Source organism: Xiphophorus maculatus, chromosome 15 (assembly GCF_002775205.1).
Source record: "Xiphophorus maculatus strain JP 163 A chromosome 15, X_maculatus-5.0-male, whole genome shotgun sequence".
Lineage (NCBI taxonomy): Eukaryota > Metazoa > Chordata > Actinopteri > Cyprinodontiformes > Poeciliidae > Xiphophorus > Xiphophorus maculatus.
The window spans coordinates 23686669-23703582 of NC_036457.1; the positions used below are offsets into that span (position 1 = coordinate 23686669).

The 16914-nt window shown below is 37.7% G+C and overlaps 1 protein-coding gene across 2 annotated transcripts in view; it reads right to left on the reverse strand.

Annotated features, from left to right (window-relative positions):
- Positions 1-442: 442 nt before the first annotated feature.
- Positions 443-16914, reverse strand: part of epha7 (EPH receptor A7) — a 131681-nt gene continuing 115209 nt past the window's right edge. For both annotated transcript variants that reach the window (XM_023347225.1, XM_023347226.1), the window contains exons 15-17: positions 9490-9683; positions 8693-8848; positions 443-4758 (exon numbers count right to left, since the gene is read on the reverse strand). In XM_023347225.1, coding sequence (XP_023202993.1) covers positions 4644-4758; positions 8693-8848; positions 9490-9683 — 465 coding nt within the window. In that variant the 3' untranslated portion in view covers positions 443-4643. The remainder of the gene's footprint in view (positions 4759-8692; positions 8849-9489; positions 9684-16914) is intronic.

Genomic DNA, 16914 nt, shown 5'->3' on the forward strand with positions numbered 1-16914 from the left:
CATTATTAGACTGAGGGCAGCCAGACTTAATTTATTTTGCCAAGTTGTTATTTTTAGCTAAATATTCTTGTTGAGGGCCACAAGCAGGCTTCCTGATGCACAGATTAAATAAGACAAAAACTCAAAAAAGGCACTTGGGGAATCAAGGACAAAAGGGGAAGGGGCTCTGGCCTCTCAGCTCCCTCCCTCTGCACGGGCCTGACTGGACCTCCCAGAGAGCATCCTGGTCTGCATAAAGCAGGTGAGGTTTGCTGAATGGTGGAGTAGAGAATGGCCTGGGAAATCCCCAGGATCATACAACTTCTCAAATGATTAAAATATAAGAAAAAAAAACAACATTTGATATTATAGCTCAATAAGAAAAAAAGAGAAGACAAAAGAAAAAAACACACAAAACCATCGAATTACACATTTATAAATGAATCACAAAGGACACAAGGCATTTCTGTAGAGATTGTATTATATTTCCAAAAATATATGTACAGTCTATTACAAAGATTACAAAGCAAGAAGAATTGTCTATGTAACAAGAAATTATCTAATTTAAATCATCTCACATTTCCGCTGTTAGGGAAAATATTTTTTGACCAGTGAATATTCTCAATACTTTCATCACAAAAAAATAAATATTAAATCAAAAAATTTGCATTACTGTACAGGAAACTGAAGGCAACATGAAAACAAAATCTAGATTAAAAATGAACATCCTATCAGCTGTCTTTGGTCCTAAATGGAAAACAAAATATGTTCAACTGAAATCTTGTGGATGACAATAATTCATCTGTGATATACAAAAATATAGTGCATTTTCCATGTAATCAGAGCTCTCTACTAAGTAATAGGTGTAAAAAAAAACAATATAAATAAAATGTACAAGTTTTACAGTTCAAACGTAGTCAAAGATCCCCTCAGAGTTCAGCTCCTTCTGACACAATCGACAGTGTGGCTGTCTTTGGAATTATCCGCTTCCTCCCCAAAAAGGTAATGTCCAGCTGCTTGACATCTTGATTTGAAAAATAACTTCATACTCTGTCATTTCTGATTTCAACCACTACTCCATTACCTGTGAGTCTCAGCTCTTTTTTGTCTTTTTGTACATTATACTAAAAAAAACAACAAAAAAAACTGCTGATTTTATAACCTTCTTTCACATCAAAACCTTTTTATCCAGAGTTAAGTGACCTGAATTACAGCATGCCAATAAGATAAGCAGAAACGGATTTGTAAAAGTTGCAGGTGATTCATGCGCTGAATCAATTGTAACCTGGCGGTAATCTCAATTTGGCTTCAACTGCTGCCTTCCAAGCCCAGAATAAAAAGAACAAAGGCCTTCTACCAATGGGAGTGAGGCGTCTTAGAGCCAGGTTAGAAAATCAGACCATGAAGTAAAGACTGGGTGAGAGAAAGGGGGTGCCGTCTGTAAACTAGGGAGTTTTGTGCTGACTGAATGACTTCATGGCTGTATTCAATTCAAAGGCCTGGCCGAAACCCAACTGCTGAGCTCTGCTGTATAGATGAAAGAAGGGAGTGTGTGACAAGGAGTTCTGGTCAGGGCTAATTCCTGGTGTCTCTTCACAGAGGGTGAAGCCCACAGTGAAAAAAACCTACTATAAGTCAGCATCTGATGTGTCTTGAAGCAAAAAAGAATCAGATGCATATCTCATTCTATGTTCATTTTGAAAATAAACTGGGTCAGTTTATTTCAGTTAGTCAAGTATGTTTGCAACTTTCACACAAAATCAACTTTTAATACAGATGAAGACAAAGTATTGTGTTAGAAATGGCAATCAGCTAATTTCAAACATCAGAAACTAATCACCTGACTGAAGCATCAGTCTAAAACAAACAGTAAGAACATCCACTGCCTTGAAAAACATCCAAAGAATTTAAGGAGATTGAATCTGAATGTGTTTTGTTGCATTTACATTTTATCTATTTGTTCAATTTGCATGCAGTGGCTGCTGCTGCACATTACTTTTACCATTAAACTGGAGAGGGCAAGACACAAAGGGCCAGACTCCATCCTCAGTAGCAAATTCTTAGTTAGCGGGTTTGGAAAGGCTGGACTGCTGTGTGATGAAGAGGACAGCACAAGGTCAAGAGCAAATGTGCCTTAAGATGAAAGTGACATTGAGAGTGACAACAGAGAGAGACTGAGGAAATTTGTGTGAGGATGAAGACGACTTTAGTGGCTTTAATGTACAAGGAGGAAGATGAAGACAGCACTCAATGACCATGTTACATGCACGTTTGGGAAAAAGCATTTACCTGTTTGTATTACTGGTACATAATTCATTAAAAGTTAAACAAAAGTCTTTGTGTGTAAATAACTCCTGTCAGATGAGTGGGGGCTAAATGTGAACCCCTTTTTTTCCTTCTTTTTGTTTAGTCCGGACATTACGGTACCTGGAAATTTGATTCTTTCATGTCAGTTGAACTCAAAATGCCCAATGAGAAAGATAGCAGTGATCGTGCTGCAAAACATTTTTTCCATCTCTTGTTTTTAGTGACTGGGTCTAAAATGGTTTGAATGAAGCACAGAAATGACACAGAGCTTGGACAGCATGTAAGACTCAAGCTTCTGTTTCACTAAAAGTCTGATTTCTCTATGTCCTGAAGGTGAAACATTCAGGAATATGTTAATACAATAATAGGAGGTTATGGCAGCAGTTAAATAAATAGCACTGACTGTTGTCAGTGACCCCACACCCCATATCATGACAGATGAATAAATACATCTTTCTATCAAAGAAAATTGTAATAAGTCACATTCAGCTAACAAGCAAACATTTTTTCATTTTTGAAGTAGCGACAGATGGCACCAACGAGGTTGATCAGCCTTAAAACACATCATCCACCCCGCCTCCCATGCCTCTGCTTCTGCTCTGTTTTCCACACAAAGTCACGCGGAAAAAAAAGAGCATATTTCAATGCATGTTCCGTCACATCCACGCCTGTGAGGGATGAGCGGCGGAGACGCATAAATAAACAAGAGGAGCTGCGCGGCTGCCTGCGGAGCCAGGACGGAAGGATTTACCAGCAAGGTCTGCGTCTGATGAAGACTCCATCCTTTGGTCCCGGGTTTTTTTCAGACGCCAACCCCGAAGGATCTCTTTGATTTCTGGGTGGTGCAATGTGTCAGAGGATGATGTTAGCATGGCTAATTTGCACCTTTTTAGAGTTTCAAATGGTGCCACTTTCATCTTTGCGACAACTCAGCTTGACATTTCCATGCTGTGTTAGATTTTCATCAAATGTTTACCATATCATAGAGGCAAAACACAACATGATTATTTCATTTGATGACTTGGCATGGCACGTTTCTGAGCGCGCTCCAAAGCATTTTAGGTCACAGAGGTACATTCCTTCCCCTTTTTGGGGGTGACGGAATCTTTCCAAAGGGTTTGTCAGCACACAGTAGCATACACATGCTTTTCATACATAGCACCATAAAGGATCTCTGTTGAAGACTGCTTCTCCCTGGTAATTATTGCTCTTTTAGTCAATCTCTTCCCGACTGAATCTGTCATTCCTGGTAATAGTCTGAGTTTGTGCACACCAGAACTAGTCACAGATAAGAAAACACACCACAAGAAAAGAAAAAGTGACAAAAACCCTCTAAAGGAGCCACAGAAAGCATCGCCATTAAAGTACCTAAAACATTGTAAATACTAAATCTAAATATGTTTTAAGGCAGTATGACATCTCCTCTGTTCCGGGATCCACCCTTAAACACCATCCAATTTGCAGGAACAAACTGTGTGCAAGATTTTAGGCAGAATGATAGCAAAACTACAGAGTGGCTGCAAATTGAATACAATCTTTGAACTGTGCTCACAGATTTTCATCAGTTCTAAGACTTTGTGTCCTGTTGTGAATTCTATGGCAAATAGATATTGCTACTCTGATATAAAAACATATTTCAATGTGATTAGAGGAAAAGTTTGCCTTTATTGTGCAAACTTCTTCAAAAGTTTGAAGATTGAGACATACCCCGTTTCCTGGGCTGCAAACGAGCAAGTTGGGATGCAATAAGGATGTTAAAAACAAGTTAAAGGAAAGACAAAAACTGCAACCAGTTCAGTCCTGCACGACTCAGCATAAACATTACCTTAAAATCTGCAACGCAAAGCTCCGTCGGCATCTGGATAAGTTACCCTGTTGTCACATCCAAGGACAAGGAGGAAAACAAGTCCTGTGGATGCCACAGTATTTCCTTGTGGCAAGCACATGGAAAATAAAGACTGTAGAAAAAGGAACCAAAGCAAGTTTCGTTTGCTTTGTAAAGGAAATTCACATCTATGGTGTGCGCTTAATTCCATCATTAAGGTAATAAAACTCCTTTCCAACTCGTCCCTTGATATGTGGTTGAGTTCTTAAGCGCGTCTACAAATAAGAAAGAAAAACAAGTCATCTCATACAGGTAGTTGAGTTTTGTCGCTGCTTCTTGCCCTTTCCTCTCTTTAGTGCCCTTTGAAGAAACGAATCTCATTCCCTCTCTGAGGAACAAAGGAATGATTTCCCTCCAGATGCAGTAGGAGGAGTCAGACACAGCAGATATCCGTGTACTTTGACCAGGCGCTGCTCCAGATTAGTCCTGCCTTAGTGTTTTTACCCTGACCGAGGCGTCCCGTCGCAGCGTGTCACACCTGGACTCCTGTACCATGAAGGTGCAGCATCTGGGCTCTCATAGTCTGTATGCTGCTCATGATCTTTTTCTGGTGGCCCACTAGTGTGATTCCTAAGCTCATCACATCCCTGCAAGACAAGACAACATATCCATCACTGTACAAATGGAGAGAGCCTGTCATGGACTCAAGTCTCTTTTCAATGAACAGATTTTTACATTATACACAGCTGAGAAAATAAGTTCTCAGCACGTCAACTATTGACATAAAATATCCACTAGAAGCTGTAAAGAATTTATGAAAACCAAACAGTCCATACATTATGTATGATGAAGTATAATTACACACTGAGCAGATATACAAGACGAAAATAGAAAGTTAAATCCATCACCATTTAGAAAGTAAGCAGGCTCTATCAAGACCTTATACTATACAGAAAATGTTGTAGGTCTGTCACAATAACAAAGTTTGCTGGACGATACATTTTCCCTGAAGTTATTGCAATAAGCCATAATATTGTTGTTTTGAGACCATTGGCAAGAAACATAATGGTTATGGCACAATAATGCAAGAACATATTCTCAAAGATCAATAAACGTTAGTTTCTAACACTGGAACTGGAAGACAATTGAAATATCCTAAATAAATAAATAAAACAACAAAAAAGTAAATTATGAAGTCTTTGTAAACAAAATTGCCCTTCAAAAACAGAAAAAGAGATAAATCATGCAAATTGAGCTCATTTTAATTTATCAGGCAATTGATTTATTGCTTATTATTGACAGGCCTTTGTCAATACTTTCCCCCACTAGATATATATTTTATCTGAAAGTTCATCTGATCAAACCAACAGCAGAAACAACTTCTTCTGTCTTTTGCTGGGAAAAGCAATGGCATTAATGGAGTGACCTGATTTAGCTCTAAAAATAGATATACATGGGCAATCCAGTGTTTGCATGCTTATGAAGACAGCTTTTGATAAATGATACAAGACAAAAGCGTAACGGAAGGAGTCAGTGAACTGCCTCGTGTTTAGAAAGGAATTTTCACTCTATTCTTTTAGCCCTAAAATGAGAGAAGGCTTTAGATGAATTGTTTTTAAAAGACAGTAGTTCTTTGTAGCATATGAGGTTAGAGCTCATGTATAGTGTTAAACTAATAAGCAGAGCAAACCAGCAGGTAGGAAAATAACAGCTTCTGTGGATGTATAAATCCATGCTGATAAAAGAGATGTGAATGAAGCTGTTGTTGAAAAATGAGCTCAGCTCCTCTGGGTGGAACCGAAACACGCAGAACTCTTGTTGAGCATATAAACTCTGCATTGTGAAAATGGAAAAAATAACATTAGGATGACAAAGACAAGCATGTGAAAATCTGCATAAGACCGGTTATTACAATAGCTCTGGCAATAAAACAGACAGCATGACAGTGGCATTCTCTGCAACTTATTTTTAAAAAGTCATTTTTATCTACTGAAATGTTTATGCTATTATGTTCTATCAAATATCTTTCTTCTGTTTCCATCAAAATGTTTAGCATGATACATGATACAGCTGCAGCATATCAAAAAAGCACATGAAAAATGCTTTTGGAACAATCCTGGAACATTTGTTTGATAGATTGAATTAATGCTTTGCGGTACTGACTCACTAATAACACAACTTAATCTAATGCCATTCCATGCAGATGCTTGATTTGTTCACCTAATTTGGGACTGTGGCAATAAATCAATTTTTTGCATGATAAATTAAAATGAGGTTGATGTGTTCCACTTGCATGCTTGTTTTTTTTTTGTCACGTCTCTCTCATTTTCTACCAAAGAGACTGGATGAAAAACATCTTCACCTTGTAGAAAAAGCACAAAGGGCTCAACACACGAGGCGATGCGGCTCTGTTTGTTACCCCTGGAACCTGTGCAATGAGGCGACAATCTCTTGAGCTCTTCTTGCTATCGACCGAAGAAATTTGTTCATGTGAAATTTTGATTTTGCAGATGTGCAGAACAAAATAAACACACACAATATGGTTAAAAAAAAAAAAGCTTTTGCGACGGTAGTCACTATTGCGTCACGTGTGTTGGCTTCACTGTGGGTAATGATGACTTTGGTCTGCCACTGTTGCTTGCCACTCCTTGTGCGTCAAGGACTGAGCTCTAGCGTCAGTTACCTGCCTGCTACCTCACAGCGTAGCATGAATGCCCAAGAGGAGGAGCAATCCACGGAAACGCTGGAGAAAACGCCGAACATGAGAGCTGCAGTCTGTGAACACTTTGAATTCAGACTGAATGGCCGTGGTGAACCACTTAACCAGTGTAGCTGGTACGTTGAATTTGTTGTAAAACAAGAGCAACTAAACATGTTTCTGTCTCATGTTTCCAGTGTCTAAAATGTAGTCATCTGATTTAAGCTTCAAAAATAAAATAAAATAAACAGAAACACTACAACTCCGTCGGACTGACAGTCCAAACTCACTTGTTTACTAGACAAGTAAATTACAAAAAGGACAGCACAAAATGGTGCTCACTAAAATCCCTTTTGCACTTAAGACAATTTGCTTAATTATTAAAGAGATGCCACTCTTTCATCTCATTGTAAAACCAGCATTTCAAAAACTGCTGCAAACATTTGACACACAGTAAAAATAAGTAAGTTTACACTTTTTTCACAAAAGTCCTAACTGGCAGTATTGCCTGTTTTTCCTGTCTGACTCCAATGATTAATATATTTTGAAGGTCAGGTTTGTTTACAAAGACTTCCTAATCAATTTTATTTGTTTTTGGTTTATTTATTTTAAATAATTAAAATGTCTTCCAGTTCTAGTGTTAAATGATCTTTAAAAATTAGTATTGATCTTTGAGAGGGCATACCTGCATTATTATGCCATTAACATTGTAGTAATTAATACTATTATCTTTCATCCCAATCATTTCTGGGACAATATCTCACCCAGCAAAGTGATGGTGACAGGCCTAACCTCATTATGCTAAATGCTTGAAATATTGTTAACCAAATGGCAGTCCAACCTTTTCTCTGATTAATTAGGTAGTAGTATTTTGACCACTAGGGGGCACTTATACACAGTCTGTAGAGGAATGTACTTTCATCCCAATATGGTCAGGAGATCATTAGGAATGAGGAAAAAGGCATCGGTCGTGGCAAAAAAGACTTAGTTGTGACTTAAATTTCACACCCTCCATACCAATACTCATGTATTATTCAACATAAGGATGATCATACACACGATGCATTATTGACTAAATAATTTCTAACTATTCCAACATGTTTTGACCTGTATAATGTTTTCAGCCATGTCAATATACATGGCCGAATGTAAATGTAGGAGAGCAGCTTTAGAGTATGATGATGTCACACTTTACATTTTGACCCATTTTGATGTCAGCTATTTGCATGTTTGTTTCTTCATTTCCATATACTGTATCACTGTATTTCAATCACCCATGGTAATGACTGCTACAGGATCTTTTTTTGTTCAGTGGAATTTAAAAAAAACAACAACTCCCACCCCAATCCTGAGACTTTCTAGTTTATGGCAGAATTTCTCATTTCTTTATGTAAGAACCCAACTCTCCAGTCGTTTCACAGTCCATATTCATATGGATGTCACTGAACACTTTGACCAGGAAAATCTCAGTACTATAGTAACCATGGAAACCAGACTGACAGACATTAAAGTAGTTGGTTATAGTTAGGAAGATATTTAACTGTTGAAACAGCATTTTCAATACTATTTCCTGATGAATGGGAGGTTGGAGATCAGCCTGTAATTCTCATGTAGTGATTTGTCCAGATTGTTCTTTTTTATCAGTGGTTTGAACATCTGAGTTTACTACATGAATCAGATCAGACACAATGACAAACAGGACTTTCTTCAGGAAAGTTGTAGAGATGATATCAAGACAGCAGGAACTTGAGCTTAATTGATTTATAATTTCTTCTAGGCTTTTATAGTTAAGTAGTTGAATTGAAATTCTCACTATGAATATATGGAGCTGAAAAATAGTGAAGTGTTTTAATGCCTTTCCACGATGCTTCAAATCTACTTACTCTATTGACATCCTGGCCACAGACTCCAAGGAACTGTAGCCGGCTGCAGTGAAGTTGTCTCTGTATCGCTCCATCTTGATGGCTTCCAGCCACTCTCCTACTGAGCGAAAAGTGGTGAAGTCTGGTGTGCTCTGATCTAAGAGGGGGCTAATTGGTCTGCAGGATGAGTACAGAGAGACGTTTATGTCTAATGTGGAAAGGAAGTGTTCCGCTGAAATCACAATCAAGCAGGAGGTGAAACAAAGCAGCAACCAACGGCATCCAGCAGGGCGGTAAAATTGGGAAAAGCAGGGAAAAAAATGTGTTGCATGGAGGCTTCGATCCAAATAAAACTCATAAGTAGATGAACAATGTCAGCTTCTACTTTAAAAAAAGATTTTTATCAATATCTTTTCAATTTAAATAGATTGGGGAATACATCTCCTGCAGTATCCATATAATAAAAGGCTTTTTAACCATTTGTAACCTCTAATTTCACCTTAGCAAAGTATGGTCTGATTGCAACTAGAATTCATCTGACAAATGTCAGAGTGAGGGCTGGCACTCCCACTGCTCTCCAAAGTACTAAGAACTCATTATAGAGATTGATTTAAAAGCCCTCTCATTGACCATAAAGCCATATAGAGGCTGCTATTCCAATCGATTCTCCAGGAATTATTTTCTGTCTTTGAACAAGAGAGGCTAAATCATCCATGGGACACTTTAGATCATCTATTAATGCACTGAAATAAAAGTAGAAATTCTTTATTGCAGGAGATCACCTTTAAAATGAGTTATTTAAGGTTCTATTTCCTTACCTTGTACATGTGCCCACTGGGGTTTTCAATGTGTTAGGGTTGCGGATCATTTTATCCAAGATGCCAACAATCTGATCAAATTTTGGACGCTCGGCTCTGTCTTTCTGCCAGCAGTCCAGCATTAGCTGATGCAAGCCTGGAGGGCAGTCCATGGGTGCTGGGAGACGGTAGCCTTCATCTATTGCCTTTATGACCTTAGGAGCAAACAAAACAGGACTGTAAGCATTTCATGTCTACACTAGTCCTGAAAAAAAATAATATATATATATATATATATATATATATATATATATATAATATATATATAATGTGATTTTCACATTAAAAGTCAGGAAACCCTCTGGGAGTTATTCTGATCTGGAATTTTTAACATCACTGTCTACAAATTATCCAAACCCGTTAAACAGATTATTTGACATCTCCCTTACACACAAGATTAGCATCAACCCAACCCTACATCAACCCATACTCTATTTAGGTTGTAATTTAATTCATGACCCTTCTAATCATAGCTTAACAAATGCAGTGCCTAGAATTAATATCCAACAGGAGATAAGCAGTAGTTTAATAGATTCATGGTAGAATTTATTTGAGAACAATCACAAAGCAGGGCATATCTGTGAATTCTTAAGACCCCAAGGTTTTCAAAATGTTTTAGAACTAAAAATCCAAAAACTCTGGTAGAGATTTATATTCACCCCCATTATTTGGATATACCTAATATAAATTGGACATAAAAATAAATCTAGGTTAACCAATTGCCTGAAGGCTAACTAGAAAACTGGAATTTTTCTGTGGGTAAATAAGGTGCAGTCACACCAGCCCTGTTTAGTCCGCTTTAAATTAACTCTAGTTCATTTTCCTAGAAAGTCTGGTCTGTTTGGGAAGATGTGAATGTGCAATCAAATTCTGATGAGGTTAAAAAGACAACTTAGCTCTCAGTTTAATTTAAATGAACTCTGGTGTGGTTAGAATATATGTGAATGCCAAGTAGAACAAAGACCACTCCTAAAACAGGAAGCGGACTACAGCATGGGGCATTCTGGGTAAATACAACCAAAGCAACCGTGTGAGTCCAATGCTAGCAGGAGAATCAACTCGTGTTTTTTAGCCAAAGACTAAAGAAAAAATTCTACAACTGCTAAAATCTTGCACCAGTCCATTTTTGTTTACATTTTATGAAGAAGAAAGTTGCACTCAGTGTCTTCTTCAGAGGTTTCTGTGTCATTTATTTCAGTGGTTCTTGATGCAGCAGCACCACCACAGGTGAAGGGAGGAACAGGTGGCTCAAAGATTTTAGTCCGTTTGACACAGTGCAATGTGAAAGTCACCCACATTTGTGAAAATGTCACAAATGTTGCAGTTTTGGTCTCTAAAATTGTAGTAACCAGTAATATTAGTAAATAGTATTAGTGGTCCTATACAAAGAAGCAAAAGGAAAACAAGAAGAGACCAAGTCCAAGGCAAAAAAATACATCAAACCACTTTATCACCATGTTTAGTCCATTTATGAATGAAGGCCATTTGTTCATTATATTCCAATGTAAATTAATAAAGCCCAGTTAAATAATTCCCTTTAATATTTTTAATAAGGTACGGTCCGATTCAGTACTGAATACAATTTGATGTGTTTAGTTTTCTTATACAGCTAAAATTACCAGCACAAGTTAAATGAGGCAAGAACCACCAACCCTGCCTGTCAATACTACCAAACCTGCTAGAGTAACAGTCGTATTTCTGGGCTTGACCCCACAGAGAATCCATGGAGTTTTGTCACATAGCAGACGATGCACACTAGAACCAACAATGAAGACGAAATGAAGGCCAGCAGAGCCACCAGCTGATAGCCTCCATGCCATGCCACAGTAACGCAGTAAGTGATGCAGAAGGAGCCAAGTATTCAGTGTACTATATGGCACATGGACATGCTTGTTCAGAGTCTTACATTTCCGTGTTAAAAATTATTTCACCACTGTCAACAATGACAATGAGAATAATTCTGAGTGACAGGACATGACGCAAGCATTTAAAAATCTATTTGCTTGATTTGTAATAAACAATTTCCATTTTCTAGACTAAATGTTGGGTTTTCATCTGCTATAATCCATAAATCAAATCTATTAGAGACAAGTTTGAAATACATCACTGTCTATAATGAATACATGTATAATATGAACCTTATTTTGCAAATTAATTAGCTGAAAATTAGTCTGATGTCTTTGTAGCTATTCAGATTAAATTACAGGTTCAATATACACAACTTTTTTTCCATCTTGTTGTTGCCTGTCCAGCAGTGGAGGCAACAGCATCTTGAACAAAGACACTGTGAAAATGTACACACCAGGGGATTAAACTCTGGGGGCTCAGACGACTATCTCTTGGCGAAACCACCATCAAAACCATGGTCAGGGAAGATGACCAGTGGTTACCCTGTGATATGGTCACATGACTGTCCCCATCATTTAAGATGGCACTGTACCAAGATACACTGTCAGGTGGAGCAGGAAGGGCTTCCTGTAGTGGGCAAAGCTTTTGGTTAATCTAAGACACACTGCTGCTGCTGCCTTGTTTCTGGGTGTAAACATGCATGCTTCTTATCTTAGAATGATGGACTTAATCTATCATGTTTATATCATGTTTAATAAACACATAGATTTTCTGTGTATTAAAGAACATTTGGAATGAGAAACATCCAGAAACAAAAAGGTCCTGAAGCAAGAGGCAAAGAGCATTTTATTACATATCCCAAACCTTAAAAAGCACTTAGAAATGTGTCCTTTGTTAATCTAATTATGCTTGCACTGTCAACTCACAGTTTCTGCACCTCATTATTATTCAGTCAAGGAAATGAGCAACACCATATAATGAATAAACAAACTTTGATTTCATGGTTATGACAGCTTATAAAAAATATTCCGCTCAGGCATTTTTCCAACATCAGAAATTTTCCTTTTCCCTCAACTGACCCTGAAAATGTTATGGAGTACATGCTTTTATTCTCAAAGTCTCCTCTGACAGAGCACAGTTGGAAAACAGTTTATTGAGCAGAAAACAGCAACAAGGCTGTAAAGCAACTCTTAGGGAGGTGGGATCATGTTACAAAAATCCCTGTTGCTCTTTACTGACTCACTGAGACCTTCATATATTTACAAACTCCTTTTACCGTCTTTTGCCGTTTCTTAAATAGTTTGTGCTATGGCCCAGGAGCCTCTATGACTTTTATGAATCAAAAAACAAAGAACAATTTTAATATTCATGAATGAGTTTTAAACTGAACATACATGGATATTGTTTTGCAGAAGTATTTAATAGTGGATTTTCACCACCATGCTTCATCATAGGTCATAATTTCCAGTAGATTGAAAGTTTTAACAATTATAGATAAAACAAGTGCAAATATAAACACTTTGGAGTGTAAATAAACATATGGGTTTTGTGTTCTGAAGATAGTTTGGTGTGAAATGTTCTAATCAACCCCAGAACTAAAGCAAAAAACCTGGTAAAGATTCTGGACGGTAAGAGTGTCATCATACACTGTTTCATGCAGCAACAACTGAGACGCCACGCAGAGAGGAAGAAGCCATAACTCTAAAAGCAACATACAATGACAGATTGCAACTTGTAAATTCACTCAGAGACAAACCCCTTCATTCAGAACAATGCCTATGATTTAATAGGAGTAAATTTGAAGTCTTTGAACAATGACTATTGAGGAAAATTGTAAGCATGAAAATATCATGCTATAGAAATGTATATGAACTCTTAAATTTGAGGAAAGTTTAAAAAATATTATTTTGGTATTTAGCAAATAGAAATAATTTTTGTAATTCTAAGTCCTGACCTGACAGAAAACATATATTCTGACCAATCCTATCTGTTTCAAACTCTATGTATTTCTTATATTATCTATTGAAATATAAATCTATAAAATATTAGTTTAATTTTGTGAATTTGATTACTGAAATAAATTTTTTGCAAATGTATCCCAACTTATTTAGAGACACATGCTGTTAGCTTAGTGTATGTAGCAGACACTAGCTGTTGTATGGAAGAGGCTTTTGACATGTTTGTGCATTTATTCATCAGATATTCTCATCAGAACCGTTTCCAGGGAGAATGAAGCAAAAAGGTGTCAATGAGCAGAGAGCATAGAGGGAGTATCCAAACAATATTGTTCTTCAATCCCCACAGGATGTTTGCTGACATCTTGACAAAGCGCAAAAAAACAAATTCTGACACTGATGCCTGTCAAATAGTAGAGCCATCTTGTTTAGCATTTCTAACAACCGAACGCTCAATCAGCAGTCTCCTGCTGGGGAACGCTGGAGAATCTTAATCATGCTCGGCTATGGTGCTGTGGGTGCTAAATGCTGGAAGCTGTACAGGAAAGGCCAGACTCACTCTCCCTCCACCATCAATCAAAATGTGTCAAGTGTCCAAGAGTGAGGAACAGCTTCAAGTGGTCTGGCGCGGTTGGACTCTCTCGGCAGGAGTTGGCAGGGAAGAAGGCAACAGCACTCACAGAGCTGAGGGTGAGTCAATCATTATGGCAATTTGTGACTTCTGCAGAAGGAAGTTTTGGTCTGAAGGAAGTAAATGTGCTCTACAGTAGGAAAAGAATGATAAAAAAGAAAATAATAAATCATGATTACCTGTCTTTTAAATTAAGTTGTGTTGTTTTACATCCCTGCATGGAGCCCTGAAGCCTCAGTATTGAGTTTTACCGCATCAACAGAAAGATGGGAGACGGTTCTGGCAACTTTACTGTCTGTACTGTGAGTGCACTCCTAAGCCTTTTCCTTATTTGGATTTCTCGCAGTACTGGGAGCAGGGAAGTGAAGACTTTTCTTTTACTCAATTGTGGTTTTGGTTTTCTTTTAACTTCTTTTAAACCCACAGTAATAATTTTGTGTGTTATTACTTTGGGGATGCAGCGACAATTTGATGTTGCTGACACAAGTTCAGGGTTTGTTCATGTGAAATATTTGGTGACGCCTTTATTGTGTCAAATCCATCCGTCCATCAATAGAAACATCACAACACAACAACGTTTATTTTTGTTCCCGTGGGTTAAATTATGATGGAAAGGTGTTTTGCTTTGGTAGCTAATTGTAACCAGTTGCATTTTTCAAGTTGCTAATTTTCAGTTAAATAATATTCCAGATATCTCCAAGGTGTCCAGCCATAGCAGTTGAATATATATAGAATATGAATTAGCAGGCTAAAACTGTACACACATGACACCTGAGCTGATCAGGGATAGTTTTTGCTTTAAGTGATGATGAGTAATGTAGTTATGCTTAATGACCAATAATAATGCAATAATAGAAGACAACCTGTCTTTCCACCTAACAATAGTCAAGTATAAACTTATTGAGCTCATTACTATTTAAAAAGCAGATCAAGGTTAAATTAAATTACATTTAATTAACTTACATTTTTTAGCAAAACAGGTTGGACATAATCAGAGGCCTTCACTTCAGAGCATCTTCCTAGTATTTAAAAGATGAAGATGCAGCATATATATATATATATATATATATATATATATATATATATATATATATATATATATATATATATATATATATATATATATATATATATATATATATATATATATATATAATACACACATTCCTACATTGAGCTCCTAAAATCAAATCCTCAATTTTCTGTCCATGAAATAAAACAGTATGCATGATAACTGCTTCATTCTGGTAGTATTTATAGTCCTTCACAGACATTTAAATCAAAAGCATGCTGCATGACAAGTGTTTTCCACCTCTGTTATTTATATTAATAACACAGCCAAATTCATGTTCTCCTTTTAATAGATGCTTCCCTTCAGGCGAGCGTGATTACAGCGAGACTTCTTGAACTAATTAAGCCCAAGGTTACCGTCCCTGCCGAGCAGCTCCCACGAGGGCCTTGTTAGACAGCTTTAAAAGCGCTCAACAAACCAGGATTTTTCTCTGTGATTCACCACATGTTAATGGGAGGACTTCATTATGAATAATTATGCATAGATCTGAGGGAGTTCCACATTCTTCTATTCATGGCACATTTCAATCTTAGACTTCTCAGCTGGGCCTACAGTGAATGCTTGTATCAACATTGGTTTGTGATTAATTTTACTTTCTGTCTTCTGTATTTTGTTTGACAAGAGAACACAAACTGGAGCCTAATTTTAAAGAGTAAGGAAAAGAGAACATAAAAGTTTTAAAAGTGTTCACAGATTCAACTCTGAAAAGTGAGCCACACATTAGCATTCAGCTGCTCCGAGTCAATACAGCAATACCAGCTGCAGGTCTTTTGAAGTATGTCTCTACCAGCTTTGCATATCTAGAGCCTGAAGTTTTTGCCAATTTTCCTTTGCAAAATAAGTCAAGCTCAGACAGAATGGATGGAGAGGATCTGTCAGAGTCACGCTTTAAGCTTGCCACAGATTTTCAAATAAAGGACTTTGGGAAATGGTGACATACTGTATCTGTGTGTTTGCTGGAAAACTGTATTGCAGTGTTTTTACATTCTCTTCCAGGGCTGTCCTGGAAGAGGACAGCCCTGTCCTCTTCCAGGACGTCCAACTTTCACCAAGTCCCCTGTTGGAAAAGCACTCCCACAGTATGATGCTGCTGCCACTGTGTGATTATGCTCCGTCTGGAGCTGGGGTGTCAAACTCCAGTTCTCGAGGGCCGCTGTCCTGCAACTTTTAGATGTGCCTCTGCTGCACCACACCTGAGTAGAATAATTAGGTCATTAAGGCTCTGGAGAACTGATCTACACAAGGAGGAGGAAATTAAGCCATTTCATTCCAGTGTTTTGTACCTGTGGCACATCTAAAAACTGCAGGACAGCAGCCCTTGAGGACTGTAGTTTGACATCTGTGGTCTGGAGGGATGAGCCAAGCAGCTCTGTGTAGAAACTCATTTCATTCACTTATGATTGCAATGTCATTGTTTTCCAGAAAGGGTTGGAGTCTATGTGGGTGAGTGAACTGAGAGCCTGGCAGGGCCCCGGTATTACTACCCAACCTCACGTTGGTCTACAGCTGCAACCCAATATAACAGAACCTCTTTCCCTGGGGGAAGAAACTCTCATTCATCAGACTTTTGTTTTTCTGTTTTTGTCTGTGTTGGCTCTATGTGCTCTCATTTAACCCTTCAACCAGTTCAGGCAGTTTTTCTGGACTTCCTGTGGACGAGCCCCAGCTTGTGTTGCTGTTCACACAATGTGAAAGAACTGGACAAAATTCTGTTTTGATTTAAAGTAATCAGGTGCTCCTTTTATGACTGATCACAATAAAACTAAATATACAATCAAGGGTCTACTGCCAAGGCTAGAATTTACATTTTGAAATCTAAAGAAATAAAAACCTGAAAATTGATTCAGTTCTATAATTAAAATCAGTCTCCATTTGGTCAA